This window comes from Poecilia mexicana, unplaced genomic scaffold, assembly GCF_051168715.1.
Source record: "Poecilia mexicana isolate PSO_F unplaced genomic scaffold, ASM5116871v1 scaffold_1, whole genome shotgun sequence".
Lineage (NCBI taxonomy): Eukaryota > Metazoa > Chordata > Actinopteri > Cyprinodontiformes > Poeciliidae > Poecilia > Poecilia mexicana.
Window position 1 is genome coordinate 2,195,132 of NW_028263370.1, and position 14,220 is coordinate 2,209,351.

Consider the following 14,220-nt stretch of genomic DNA (forward strand, 5'->3'; position numbering starts at 1 on the left):
GCAACGGGCCGACCCGCTCCATGAGGGGACTACGTGTTCAAGTCTATGGCAGCGAGGTCAGATGGGAGGGGCTTGCTACGGAAGCCAATAAGTTACTGCGGTGAGGTAAAAGTTCCTTCTTTTCGCAGCAACATGGAAAGAGAGCGGAGCTGTTCCTAAAAAGAGTTGTTGGTTTCTAAAAATTACTATAATTTACCATTATATAGTTTTCCTTTCTGCCGTGGGTTACCGCAGTGTACCGACTGAAAACCGGTGAGTATTTTTCACGTGTCAAGTTTTAAGTCAACGTGGTGTTGGCACGTGGCTGTCCTGCCAGAACGGCTCACACAATGTTATCATGATTGCTTTGAAATAATAAATTGTGGTTTCATTTACTTTTAAAATATGGGCATGAACGCGTTTTAGTGTTTGATATGAAACCCGGTCAACTTCGGTTTTCCGTCTTTGATAAAGTTTCATAATGCATTAAATGCCCTAAATTCAGTCGCTTTTTCTGTCTACACAATTTAAACCTTAATCTACACTTATCAGGGTTTTGAAATGCGTAATTAATAGAACTCAAAGATTTGCTTAACCAATATTATGCATAAATGATTAGCTGCTTGCATGCGTACAGCTGCAGGCTTATATAACCACAAGTCGGTGGTCTGTTACACATGTTGCACATAACAGAAACCGAGGCCAAATCGCGCTGCAATCTTTGCTTCACTTGGTGTCACCCCTAAGGTGAGCCGAGTGGAGCCCAGCGCTGGATTTCAGGCAGCTAAAATATTTGGGTTCCCCCCCTTAACTTTGACAAAATGATCAAATGTTTCCAAATTTACAGGATTTCTTGTTCACAAAGAGGCATAGGCACAGTTAAAGAGTTTGTGAAAAATAATTAGCTTTGGCAAATAAGGAGCAAATGTTTAACTTCTTAATAATTGTATTTGATGGTATGATTGAGCCACCAAACATTAACTAGAAAATTATTTTATCCAATAATCTGTAATATTTTACATCAGAATGGGATTTTCCTGAAAGCCATTCTCATCTTTTCAGAAAGTCTATTTTTCATGTCCTGCTATCAGCCAGCTTTCATCCTATTATATCAGCAATGAAAAATTATAAATACACACAGTGTGATGGAAAACCCTGTTTGGTGACTCACTTTTATTTGTCTGGCTTAAGTGACAAAAGTTTGAAAAAGACCAGTTCTCTTGGCGATTAAAAACGCAACACAAAGAAGACGTCCAGACAAGACTAAGTTTATTTATTTGACAATTTTGTTACTGCTTTTTGTAACAGCAGCTGCCGATTAAACTGAAAGGCACAACCTTGACATAATTATATGAGTTGTTTTACCGAGAAATCAATCGGAAGCGCCATGAAAATGGTCGGCGCCGCCTCTCTGGCTTCAGTGCGCACAGGGGCGCAACTACATATTATTCAGGTGGATGCGAAAACATAAATCGGCGCCCCCCCAAAGGAGGGTACGTAATACAGTCGCTCTATCCCCCGAGACGAAGACGCGTGAAAGGTAAAACTCGCTACATTTACATTTACATGTGCGCAAAGTGAAGGAGTGTAAGGGCGCGGTGAAGTGTATGCGAAGGCATCATCGGGGCGCCGCCCCCTCCAGACGGGGTTTGGACGCCCCCTCTGGTGCAGCGGTAAACGGACCTGACTGGTGCACAACACAATAATAAATAGCAGATTACAGCATCTATATCAAAATCAGATGTCTTATCTGAATATATAAAACATCAACAAATTAATTTCAAGGCATCTTGTGCAGCACAAAGTTCAGTTTAATATGTTTTTGTTTTACCATTAAATAAAAAGTAACTTTTGTTATTTAGTAAATGATTATGCTGAGTTGTACATCATGTCGTTTAAAAACTCTGTTTTCTCCAATAGGAAATTATAACTCGTGGCTGGTCTGAAAAAGACAATAAATACTAAATGTCAAAAAGCATTTGTAGTATTTCCTGCTGCCTCACATTATTGGGCTCTTGTCAGTATAATTGATCTGATGTTTTAAGTTTTTTTTTTTTTAATGTTAATGCTTAGTAAAGTTTTGTTTGAATTGTGTAGCATTAGAAAATAGTTTGGCCTTGTTTCTGTTCACAGACTGTGAGTTGAGGATGTAAAAGGCTGTGAATGTGGTCTAAACTGGATGAATTCAATCCAAGGATGATGGTATAATCCCAGGATTAAATCTGCTGTGGATCAGCTGGTGAGTCTTGTGTTCATAAAAATGCGGTCTTGGCCGCTTTCAGCCTGTGATGACAAAATGAACTCATTTTTCTGACACCTACTATGAGAGCTGAACCACAGCTCCTGATTCTGACTTTATTCTGAGGCTAGCTTATTAGTGCATTATTTCACTGAGCTGTCACTTTGACGTAACTTTGAAAAAATCTTTTTACAGGTGAAAATGGGAGTGAAAACTGATGTCTGGATGAAGATGGGTTAGAGAGAGGTTGGTTCATTTGCTGCTGATTGAAACATTTAAAGCCAATGATGACAGAACAAGCTAACTTTTCTGACACCTACTATGAGAGCTGAACCACAGCTCCTGATTCCAACTTGATTCTGAGGCTGCTGGTCTATTTCTTCATTATTTTATACAGATTGTTTTAATCCTAACAGAGACTTTTGTTCCCCATTAATAGCTTGAAAGCCAACGCAGAAGACCACCGCTCATTCTGGGACTCCCTTTTATGGTAAACTCTGAAGTTGCATGCTATCAGCAAAGCTAATTCTTGAGTGTGGGGATGAGTGAGGCTGTGATCAGAAGTTCTATTAACATATCCACGTTATAGCTGTATTTATAAATTTTTCTAAATGGCTGTAGAGATTTTTTTCAGAACTCTCCAATAGGAAATTATAATTCATGGCTGGTCTGAAAAAGACAAAAAATACTAAATGTCAAAAAGCATTTGTAGTATTTCCTGCTGCCTCACATTATTGGGCTCTTTGCTGGTGATTGAAACATTTAAAGCCAATGATGGCAGAACGAGCTACCGTATTTTCAGCACTATAAGGCGCACCTAAAAACCTTCAATTTCCTCAAAAGCCGACACTGCGCCTTATAATCCGGTGCGCCTTATATATGGACCAATATTGAGCCACAACAGGTCTAGCAACTACGGTAACCAGCCGCCGACTTCATTTTCGCCCACAGAAGAAGCGCGCGGTGCATGCTGGGATAGTTGTCAGAACGCTGGTTTGTTAATAAAGTTTGACTGACCTATCTACCTACCGACCGTCTAGAATCGGGTCGTCTGCAGGTCATTTAGCACCACGTTCTCCACCAACATGCTGTTTGTGAACGGAGAAGGGTGACCATCGTCCGGCCACGCCCCGGCCCAGTTGCGGAAGGCTCTCCTTGCCGGAGACAGACTGCTTTGTTGACATTCTCTTTAGTGCAGCTCCATCTAGTGGATGCATAATGTAACTTCAGCCTCTACTGAGGGTCTATTCTATGCGCCTTATAATGCAGTGTGCCTTATATGTGAAAAAACTTTTAAAATAGGCCATTCATTGAAGGTGCGCCTTATAATCTGATGCACCTTATAGTGCGGAAAATACGGTAACTTTTCTAACATCTACTATGAGAGCTGAACCACAGCTCCTGATTCTAACTTGATTCTGAGGCTGGTGGTCTATTTCTTCATTATTTTATACAGATTGTTTAAAACACAGCAGCTCAGCTGCAATCTGTGCTGAGCAGGCAGAGAGAGCAGCCATTAGTTGCTATTAGCTTCACCTGCTAACTTTAACCCCAAAGTTCACACAGAACCGTAAAAATATAACCCTAAATAACCAGTGTACACTGTTTTATCAGCAAAAAATATGATTAGTGGGTTAGTTGTGCTTTAATCTCTTCTGCTCCATCATCCTCGCTACAGTTCCAACTTAAATTGTATTTGTCTCCTACTGGAATGCAACTGTTTGCATTCAAATCTGATTCTGACAAGCTGACGAAACAATCGCATGGAGTCTGGAATGATCTAATCTGAAGAAGAACCTTTTTTTCCAGTTGTATTTGCTGAATAAACCACTGAACAGTGTATGAAATGCTTTGTTGATTTTTGTCCCTTAATTTTAAAGTTTGCTTCTAATGAAGCTTTATATGTTTTCAAATTTTTGAAAAGTAAAACGCTTGTTCTGAGTCTTACAGGGGTCAATCAAAACTGAACTGTGAACAATTCTCCATGTAAAGTTATTTAAATATATATATATATTTTAGTTATCCATTATTTTTAGTCCATACTAAGACTGAAACAGTAGAAAGTTATATATTTTAATCTTATTGATGCTTTTGCACCTTCAAACATCTGAGTAATGGGGCAAACCTTCCTCCAGTGAGACATTTCATATGTGAGGCAGGGGTCACCTTGGCAACACGCAGGACAAACAACCATTAAGCTAAGGAGAATTTAGAGAGAATTAATATAACAGTCATGTTTTTGGCCTGTGGGAGGAAGCCAGAGTACGTGGAGAGAACCTGCCATGCACAGAGAGAACATGGAAACTCCATGCAGAAAGAACCCGGTCTGGGATTCAAACCCAGAACCTTCTTGCTGCAAGGAAACAATGTTACCAACTGCGCCACTGCATCCCTGAGTCAGTATTCATAAAAAATTACTCAAGAATAAAGTATTAAACCAACTATATCTCATTCTCTTGTTGGTCTCTGGGAGCCTGTCCTGTATTACCAGCCTCATTAGAAGAGAAAACGAATTTCCTGCTTATTCTCCCTTCGGCTCTCGTCCTGATTTGCCTGACTTTCCAGCCGTAGCGCAGCCGGGATTTGCATACAGGTGTCTTGAGCCTCGTTTGATAGTCAAATCAGGCAGCTCGTCTTTCTCACTCTCCGAGCTGCGCAGCCATCATCCAGTCGCAGTCTGAGAGGAACGCCGGGGAGTGCCGACCGACAAACACCTATACGTCGTCTACGCCTCCTCTTCCCTCGCAATAGCCGGAGAGAAGCTACTTTCAGCGGATACTGTCGCCGTTGAAGCCCGTTCGGCGTCGTCCATCCACCGGTCCTTTCCGGCAGGCCGGAAGGTAAGACTGCAGCCATCCATTACTATGGCGATATGTCAGCCTGTGATGCTGTGGTTTATCACAGGCCTCCTCCTACAGCCGAGTTATCCCACAGAGCATGGGAAGTGGTCAGCATCTCAGCTTTCTGGAGAATGGAGTCGGAATGAAAGGCAGCGGGCCGACATGGATCCATGAAAACAGATGAAGCCTCTAAACAGGAAGACCAAATTCATGCATGGTTTCCTCCTGTTTTATCACGACTAAAATATACCTCGTGATAAGGCGGAATGATGAAAAATAATGCAATTAAATATTAAGTGTAAAAATGATTAAAGTTGATAAGATAGGGAATACGCTGATATCTTTGTAAAAAAAAAGAAAAAAAAATCACTGTATGTAGCAGGGCTTGTAGAGCTGAGCCTGGTGTACACATAATTTACAGGTTAAGCAGCTCAGGACACTACATGCAATACTGTGATGAAAATAGATCTCAAGATTTCAGTACAATTTGCTTTATTCAAATTTGTATGCTGTATATGTAATAACATATACAGTGCCATCCCAGCTACATGCTGGCTTTAAAATGAGTTCATTTTTGAAAATTTAAATTTTTAGTTTGAGAAAAAAAATTGTGGAAGGAAAATCAAAACTTAAGGAAATTAACAGTTGTTCCACAAATATCAGGCATCCATCCATCCTTTCTGATGGATAGACATCAATGCAGAGAGCAGGATTTCATATGCTCTCTCAAAATCTTTAAAACCCTAGAGGTTTTTAAAGATTTCTTGTTGGGAATGAACAGATTGAATTTGTGTGTGATGAACCATTTCCGTACTGACTGAGCCTCACGTTTCAATCATTTTCCTGCTGAAATACCCATCACACTTGATTTAACAAGTTGAGATATTCCAAACTGCTCATGATTCAACATTCTTTTTATTTTTTTTTTAGTTATTAGTGCCTTAATAATTTTGTAAAAAACTGAACATTAAGATTGTGCCATCAAGCCGCCCCATGTTTCCACTGGGAATCTGATGACTTGTTTTGAGTGATGATAGAGTCTAAAGTTGAAAACCCTTCATGCCATCACCTTTGCTCCTTCCAAAGATTCGCTATGGAATTCTAGTTGGAACTCTGGATCCCCCCACAAAGATTACTTTAAGCCTAAATCTACCAGACTTGTGAATAATATGGAGTTTAAGTGGAGCTCCAATAGATGACTGATGGGTCACTTGTCAAAGTAGATGATGATGCAACTCTCAGCTCGTCTGGCCACACAGATCCAGTGAGGAAGGACTCATTTAATATAAAAAGTATTCTGTTCTTTTTATTGAGGACTAAAATAAATGTAGGAATACAAAACAGGAAACTTTGTCCATGCTGCAACTCCTTCAATTCATCTAAACGCAGTGTGAAAATAAAATAAAAAAACAGCACCTGTGGTATGTATGCATTGATTTTATACAAATGGCTTCTTGAGAGTTTACTTAAGTTTTGTTAAAGCTTTAACAAAAATTATGACTGTGTTCAGGAATGTTCAGGAGAGAAGTTCTTGAGCTTTTGTTTTTCCATTTTGTCTCGTTCCAACCACAAACATTTGTTGGGTTTTGTCTCGACTCCGTTTCAGACCACATTAATATAAATCTGAAGTTTGCCTGCGTATTCAGCTTCCTTTACTCTGATACCCTTCAATAAAATTCACAATGTCATGTTTCTTTTTAATTTTTATTAAAACGTGCGCACCATGTTCAAGTATCAGGGTGTCCATATGTGCACTTGGCACGGGAGACCCTAGGCCGCAGTTTGATGATCGACATTGTCGTAGTTTTGTCGGATCTGTGGCCACGTCTTGGACACTCGGGTGAAGAGAGGTGCGGAGCTGTCCACTGACCACTACCTGGTGGTGAGTTGGCTCCGGTGAAGAGGGAGGACGTCAGTCAGACCTGGCAGGCCCAAACGTATAGTGAAGGTCTGCTGGGAACTTCCATCTCCGGGATAGCTTTGAACATGAGGAGGTGGGGAACATTGAGTCTGAGTGGACCATGTTCTGCACTTCCATTATCGAAGCCGCTTATTGGAGCTGTGGCCACAAGATTGTCGGTGCATGTCACAGCAGCAACCCTTGAACCCATTGATGGACACATTCGGTGAAGGATGCCGTCAGGCTGAAGAAGGAGTCCTATCGAGCCTTTTTGGCCTGTGGGACTCCAGAAGCAGCTGATGAGTACCGGCATGCGGCTCGGGTGGTCGCTGAGGCAAAAACTCTGGCATGGAAGGAATTCAAATAGGCCACGGGGAAAGACTTCCGCCCGGCTTCGAAGCGATTCTGGTTCACCATCCGGGGCCTCAGGAGGGGGAAGCAGTGCAGCACCAACACTGTTGTTTATAGTGGGGATGGTGTGCTGCTGACCTCGACTCAGGACGTTGTGGGCCGGTGGGCAAAACATTTCGAAGACCTCCTCAATCTCACCAACATGCCTTCCATTGAGGAAGTGGAGACTGGGGACTTTGGGTCAGACTCTCCAATCTCTGGGGATGAGGTCGCCAAGGTGGTTAAAGAGCTCCTTGGTGGCAGGACCCCGGGGGTGGATGAGATTCACCCGGAGTTCCTTAGGGCTCTGGATGATGTAGGATTGTGTTGGCTGACGTGACTCTGCAATATTACATGGACATCGGGGGCAGTTTCCCTGGAATGGCAGACTGGGGTGGTGGTCCCCCTTGTTCACACACATACCACTGTTCAAAAAGGGTGGGACCACAGGGTGTGCTTCAATTACAGAAGAATCACACTATTAAGTCTCCCTAGTAAGGTCTATTCAGGGATCCTGGAGAGGAGGGTCTGTTGGATAGTCTAACCTCATATTCAGGAAGAGCAGAGTGGTTTTCGTCCTAGTCGTGGAACACTGGACCAGCTCTACATCCTCAGAGGGTGGTGGCCCAAGTGGCTGATGGAGAGGGAAATCTGGGCCTCCCTTCTTAGGTCTCGTCTAAGTTTGTGTGACAAAATGCAGTAAGAGTCAACTAGCAAATAACTAGACTGAGTGTGTTTTGAATATTAAATGATTTAATACTTTCAAATGTTCTTGTGTGTGTGTGTGTGCATGTGTATAGCACAGCAGCGCATCATGGCAGAGTTAGACGTCCCACAGATGAAGAGAGAAGTGGAAAGTCTTCAGTACCAACTGGCGGTTAACAGAGAAAAATCCTCCATTACTGTAACGGAGTGAGTGGAGCATGAACTGTCTCTCTCTTGTGCACGCACACACATTTGCATGGCTATCTTTGTGGGGACTTTCCATTGACTTCCATTCATTTCTACATCCTAAACCTTACCCTAATCCTAACCCTAATAACTAACCCTCTCCAAAACTCAATTCACACCTTAGTCCTAAAAACAGTGTTTCCCCTTGTGGGGACCAGGCTTCGGTCCCCACAAGGGGGGGGGGGGTACCAAAGCCTGTGTCAGGAAAATGGTCCCCACAAGGTAGTAAACAAACGAAGAAAACCACACACACACACACACACACACACACCCTCTCTGCCATTCTGGAATGAACTTGAACTCGCTCATGGTGATAATGGTTTGTTTCTGCAGGCTGGTGAAGTGGATCGAAGGCTGTGTTTGTGAAGATCCATTTCTGAACCCTGAGCTGATGCGAGCCAACCCCTGGGTAGAAAAGGGCAAGTGTGTGATCCTCTAATGGTGACACACACAATCAAATATGTATATAATCTGAAAAAAACAAAAAGCATGCACTCTCACACCGCCTCGCTTCACTAATTCACTCCCAAACATCATTGCTTTCATTTCTGTTTATTTATTTGGAGATTTCTAGATGCTGTTTCTTGATGTGTCAGACTGAGTGTGCAACATGGAACATCTGTCCTTGGGTTTCGCAATGTTCTTTTTTTTGTCTCTGCACTGTCAATCCAAATAAACACTATTTGAATTAACAAAGCACATTGATGTCGATCAATTTATGCAGGAGGAGTGCTACTGAAGCTCTCTGATGTAAACATTGCGTCTGACCGCATTAGACATGCCTTCGTTGAAACGGAACCACACATCACTGTTTCCCACGGCTGTTCCCATCGCAACAACAGCACACTTCTCACCTGCAGGGACAGGAAACATCTTTTAAACATCAACTCTAACATAGCAAACACAGACTACCAAAATAAATTCCAAAATGAGGCATTTAACCATAAAAATGATCTGTCTGAGTAAGGCAACAGACAGTCTGCTGAGGCCTAAAATGAATGCTGATCTCTTTCTGTCTTAGCATGTTAACACAAACCTGAATGCTGCAGAGCAACGATCTGTTAAAACTCCTGCTTTAATGGTCAGACTGGCTGATGAGCAGTTACTCAGGTCATGTATTTACAGTAAACCTAAATCGATGGTGATGACACACAATGCTTATATTAAAATAGGGGTATGATTTCTTTTGCTAGAATTTCTTTTTATATCGCTATATGTTGACTTTGTAAGCACAAAAACTTTGTCAAAATATAGAAATATCAGACATGTCAAACTGTGATAAAATAAAACTGAATGAAATGGAACCCAAACCAGACAACTTTCCATTTAGTGGGATAGAAATAAACCAGGACAGATCACAGGTTTAATTCAAATACAGTAAGTTTAGCTCCAGTTTTATGAAAGTAAATATGTGTCACCAGAAAATACCACTGAAATTTTAATGTTATATATTTGTACCTACTCTTTCGAAGTTAAAATATATTCAGAATACATTTTTAACCCCTTAACCCGTGCTGGAACGCCCACTTGCCGTATTTCCATTGTATTTTTCGGGGGTGAGATTTAAGGGTTTAAACTCTGCCGGTGTCCATTATGACGCTTTAACTGGGCAGGCTAGAGCTGCCCCCCCCCTTTTGAATGACACTGTATTTTACCAATAATGTTATGAAATGGCTTTTTCCAAGCCAATAATATCCAGAGAGCAACTTGAGCTTGTTTTGACATGCCTGTATTCTTTCTGGAATATTTCTGACTGGTCAACTTGGAGACTAAATCTAAAGCCACCGATGTGTAGCCAACATGCGTCCTGTCCTTGGGGTTTGTTTTGACTTGAATCCACCAGCTGCATGCGTAACCATGCGCAATGTGTGTGCCTGTGCTGCGTCAAAGTCAGGCTCTGTGCGCCCTCGTGTGTCCTCATGGGTAATGGTGTTTACAGGACTTTTTCTCACCAACGGAGAGCCACGTTGTCAGAATGTGTCAAAACTGGATGCGTTTCTTCAGCAGAACTTCACAATTCACAGGAGTGGATGATTATGACCATAAGAGTGCTGACAAGTTTTGGATTTAAGGATACCGGAAACTTTTAGTCGTCCGCTGCTACAGTCAGAGCAAGGGGAGTAAAGCGTACCGAAGGGCGAGAATGGGGGGGCCTGGGAGGCTAACATACCATTAGATGGGGGGTGCAAGAAGGAGGGGGGCCCGGAGTCAAGAGATGGTGGGCGGGGTTAGCATACCATTGGAAAGGTGGGGTAAGGGAGGGGGCGAAGAAGGAGTGGGCTGGGGTGGAGGTTGAAGGAGACATGGTAATGTTTTGTCTACCAGAGGATTCCTCTGGTCATTATCTTTCATTAGAGCCTCATTGACGACTGTATGTTGATGCACTGAGGAGTTACAGTCATTTGAAGTTTGCATATCATGTTGTCCAAGTGTGCCATTTGGAGACTCCAAATGGCACACTTGGACAATACCTGTACATCCTCAAAAGTAAACTTGTCCAAAATGACATTTCTTTTTTGTGCTATTTTGGACATTCTTGAAATCCAATGAGCAGAATATTTTATTCTACAGATTTATTGTATTTTCCAGTCCATACATTCAACACTCAATGTGCATTTACAAGAAATTAAAAATGAAAAATCTGGGTGAAGCAAAATTTTTCAATTTCTTTTGTGTTGCAAACATAATACCTACAAACTGCTGTTAAACTATTTTTGACTGCAAAAATAGAAAAGTTAGCTTGTCATCTTCATAAAGAGACCAAGCTTTTGCATCTACTCCAAATTGTTCAAGAACAGCAGCTGATTTAATTTGGGTATACCGTTTCAGCCATTTTTGGTGATTCAGGGGGTGAGGGTTAAGGGGTTAACCTAAAGCAGGGGTGTCCAAAGTCGGTCCTCCAGGGCCGGCATCCTGCATGTTTTAGTTCTCTCCCTAGTGGTAGTAACAACCTGCTCAGCAAGTCAATATTCTCCTTAAGCCTTCTAACGAGCCATCATTTGATGCAGGTGTGCTAAACCAGGGAGAGAACTAAAACATGCAGGATGCCGGCCCTCCAGGACCGACTTTGGACAAGCTTGACCTAATGGCTGGTTGTTGGAATCTGACGTCCATTGCTAATGTCTGTGACCTGAAGTAACCTTTTTACACTGAATTTTTAGATACTGAATTTCAGACAACAAAATTGAACCAATTGAATCTGAAAAGACTGAAAATATTGCATTTGAAATTTTGAAAAGTAGAATTTTTTTTATATGCCGAATTTTTTAACACTGAAAAGTTAAACAGTTATTGAAAATTAGATAACTTCAAAATAGCAATGTGAATTTTTAGCTTGAAGTGAAAATTATTATTATTATTATTATTATTATTTCAACCATGTAAAAATAATAATAAACCTTTTTTATGTTAAAATATGTTCTGGATATATTTTAACACAGAGAGTAAGTACAAATATACAACATTAAAATTTCAGTGCCAACGGAACTTTCAACTGATTCAATATTCTACGAGATAGAATACCCATCCCCTTCGTCTTGGTCTGATTCAGGATTTCAATATCTGGGGGGTGATAATGTGGCCTAATGTGGGGACTTGCTGAAAAATAATCTTGCTAAAGTACAAAAAGATATTAAAAGATTTTACCATCAATCAATCAATCAAATTTTATTTGTATAGCACATTTCAGCAGCATGGCATTTCAAAGTGCAGTATTTGGAAAACTGGCACAAAAAAGGCATCAAAATAATAGAGTTTTGCCCAGCTTCAAAATAAATTTGGCCTCTCAACCAAGGATTTCTATGCCTACCTACAAATGTGTCACTTTGTAACATCTGGCTGCCCCAGGACCCTTGCACGCTTCCAGCGCCAACAGAAAAGCTACTTATCAAGTTTACCTTAAATACAGGTTTTATTTCGAGATTATACAATGTTTTATAAGGAAGTGTTCCTTGTTCCCTGTGTTAGAAATATCCTCAGACATTGGGAGGAGGATCTGGGGAAAGTCTGAAGAGAGAAAACTGCTTTAAATGATCCCATTCTTTGTTTTTGATTAATACATTTGAAGAAATTCAATAGAAGATAATGCATAGAAAACATAGGACTCCATATTTTCTTGGTAAAATAAAACCCAACCGATTACCATTGTGTCCCAAATGTAGGACGAGCATTGGAACTTATTTTCATCTTTTTTGGGAATGCCCTTTTATATCCAGGTTCTGGAAATTTGCACTGATTATAAGGACTACAGTTTGTAAAGATCCAGGACAGTGCCCATTGGGGCCTTCCCCAGATAAAATAATAAAAGGTAAACCACTCCAGCTGACCAATAAACTACTATTTTTATGTCGGAAATGTATTTTGCGAAACTGGATATGTGATAAGCCTCCTACAGTAACTCAATGGCACAGAGAAATATTTGGAATTATTCCAGTGGAGAGTCTTAAGTGCAAAATTAAGTGGCAAAACTGGAAACTTTAAGGCCCTACGTTCTGACCTCCTTAAAGGAGAGCTTGTATTCAACTGGAAATAATCTCTAATACCTTTATATTTATCTACTTTTTTATTTTATTTAATTATTTTGTTTCATTATTTTCCTTCTTCATTCCTGGTTTTTTATTTTCTTCATCTGAGCTCCTCACACGTCAGTTGGTATTATAACTCTCTGTGTTATGTTTGTTCTGTTTTTGAAAATAAATAAAAACAAGTTAAGCAAAATTTTATTCAAATCCTGATGATACATATTTACTTTCATACAGTTTTCTCCCAAATGTCTCCATCTGCTTTGTGTCAATGAAAACAACACCTAAGTTTAGCATAAAATAAGTTAGGGGACAATGATGAAAATCCAAGGTTAGAAAACAAAGTAAACTATGTCTTTGAAGGACACCAGCAGATAAAATGTGGTGATCAGCCACTCAGGATTAGGAGCTCTGCTGTTCCAGTGTAATTACCCTGTTGATCGACTGTTTTCAGGGTTTCAGTTAGAAGCTTTAAGTACCTGAACCACTCAATGCAGAACCTGGGCCTGAGACAGCACTAACAAAACTGAGTGGTTCAATAACTGCACAGAAAGTCTCCTCAATATTGCTCAAACTAAGCTATTTAGCACAGAAATGTGTTATCCGCTGTCATTATGACTCATTATATTTTCAATAGGATTCTGCAGCCATTCTGATAATACAGCAGTAAAGAGTACTCTGTAATCTAATAATGTAATCTTTAATAAATTAAGTTATCTTTGGATGTCTATATTTGTAAAATGGGTCTGAGGCCCTTTTAGAGGCAAAATGTACTTTAATGTCATTTCTTTGGTGAGTTTACAGGATACCACAATTAGAACCATCACACACTTTATCAGCTGTGGTTTGAGTGAAGTCGTGATGATGTGACTTTGCACACACAGTACCTGAGTCTGAGGACAGCAGGGGCCTCTGAGGTTTGGGGCCGACGGCTCGACCGAAGAAATCCACCTCTGGCTGCAAAACAGAGGGTGAGGAAGGAGTTAAAGCTGGGTGAGAAGAAAGTAAAACAGGTCAGTGTCAGGGAACACACATCTTTTTTATTAGCCTAATTTCACCATGAGGGACCGTAATCCCAGGGGCTCCTTGTTACCCTCATTTCTGCCCTCTAGAGGCTCAACCACATCATTACTGAACCAAGAAAATTACAGGCTGTGGTTTCCAGTCCAGCTGTTGAGCTCTGTACATCTTCAAGGTGAAGCAGTGCAGTTCTGCGTTCCTGTTGGGTTTTATCATCAGTATGTTCAATGCTGAAGCTGGCTTCTGATGGGTTGGTGTGGTAAAGGACCATTTGACTTTTCAGGCTGCATCTGGATCACCTACTGGCTCTAAATCAAATCAGGATCATCTATAGGAAACGTTAACTCTTCAACGTGTGAATTTTGCCAATTTTATACTGAT

General features: G+C 40.9%; 2 protein-coding genes and 2 non-coding genes across 7 annotated transcripts in view; 3 read left to right on the forward strand and 1 right to left on the reverse strand.

Moving 5' to 3' along the window:
* The first annotated feature begins 96 nt into the window (after positions 1-96).
* LOC106907076 (guanine nucleotide-binding protein G(I)/G(S)/G(O) subunit gamma-13-like) lies at positions 97-8,998 on the forward strand. 3 transcript variants are annotated; one of them, XM_088003796.1, is made up of 6 exons: positions 97-252; positions 2,113-2,218; positions 2,414-2,464; positions 2,658-5,058; positions 8,154-8,260; positions 8,633-8,998. In XM_088003796.1, the coding sequence occupies exons 5-6, from the start codon at positions 8,163-8,165 to the stop codon at positions 8,736-8,738; spliced, it is 204 nt and encodes a 67-aa protein (XP_087859922.1). In that variant the 5' UTR covers positions 97-252; positions 2,113-2,218; positions 2,414-2,464; positions 2,658-5,058; positions 8,154-8,162; the 3' UTR covers positions 8,739-8,998. The 3 variants fall into 3 exon arrangements, with proteins under 3 accessions (XP_087859922.1, XP_087859953.1, XP_014828093.1); XM_088003827.1 differs by having other exon boundaries at positions 2,658-2,708; positions 8,149-8,260; XM_014972607.2 differs by lacking the exons at positions 97-252; positions 2,113-2,218; positions 2,414-2,464 and having other exon boundaries at positions 4,787-5,058; positions 8,149-8,260.
* LOC148161029 (small nucleolar RNA SNORD60) lies at positions 2,260-2,348 on the forward strand. Its single transcript, XR_015763938.1, has one exon. It is a non-coding gene; the product is annotated as a small nucleolar RNA SNORD60 (small nucleolar RNA).
* On the forward strand, positions 2,498-2,586 carry LOC148161030 (small nucleolar RNA SNORD60). The gene has a single exon (XR_015763940.1). It is a non-coding gene; the product is annotated as a small nucleolar RNA SNORD60 (small nucleolar RNA).
* The window catches only part of chtf18 (CTF18, chromosome transmission fidelity factor 18 homolog (S. cerevisiae)), a 38,919-nt gene continuing 33,534 nt past the window's right edge, over positions 8,836-14,220 (reverse strand). For both annotated transcript variants that reach the window (XM_088003661.1, XM_088003325.1), the window contains 2 exons: positions 13,707-13,776; positions 8,836-9,153 (listed from right to left, as the gene is read on the reverse strand). In XM_088003661.1, the coding sequence (XP_087859787.1) occupies positions 9,032-9,153; positions 13,707-13,776 (192 nt within the window). In that variant the 3' untranslated portion in view covers positions 8,836-9,031. The remainder of the gene's footprint in view (positions 9,154-13,706; positions 13,777-14,220) is intronic.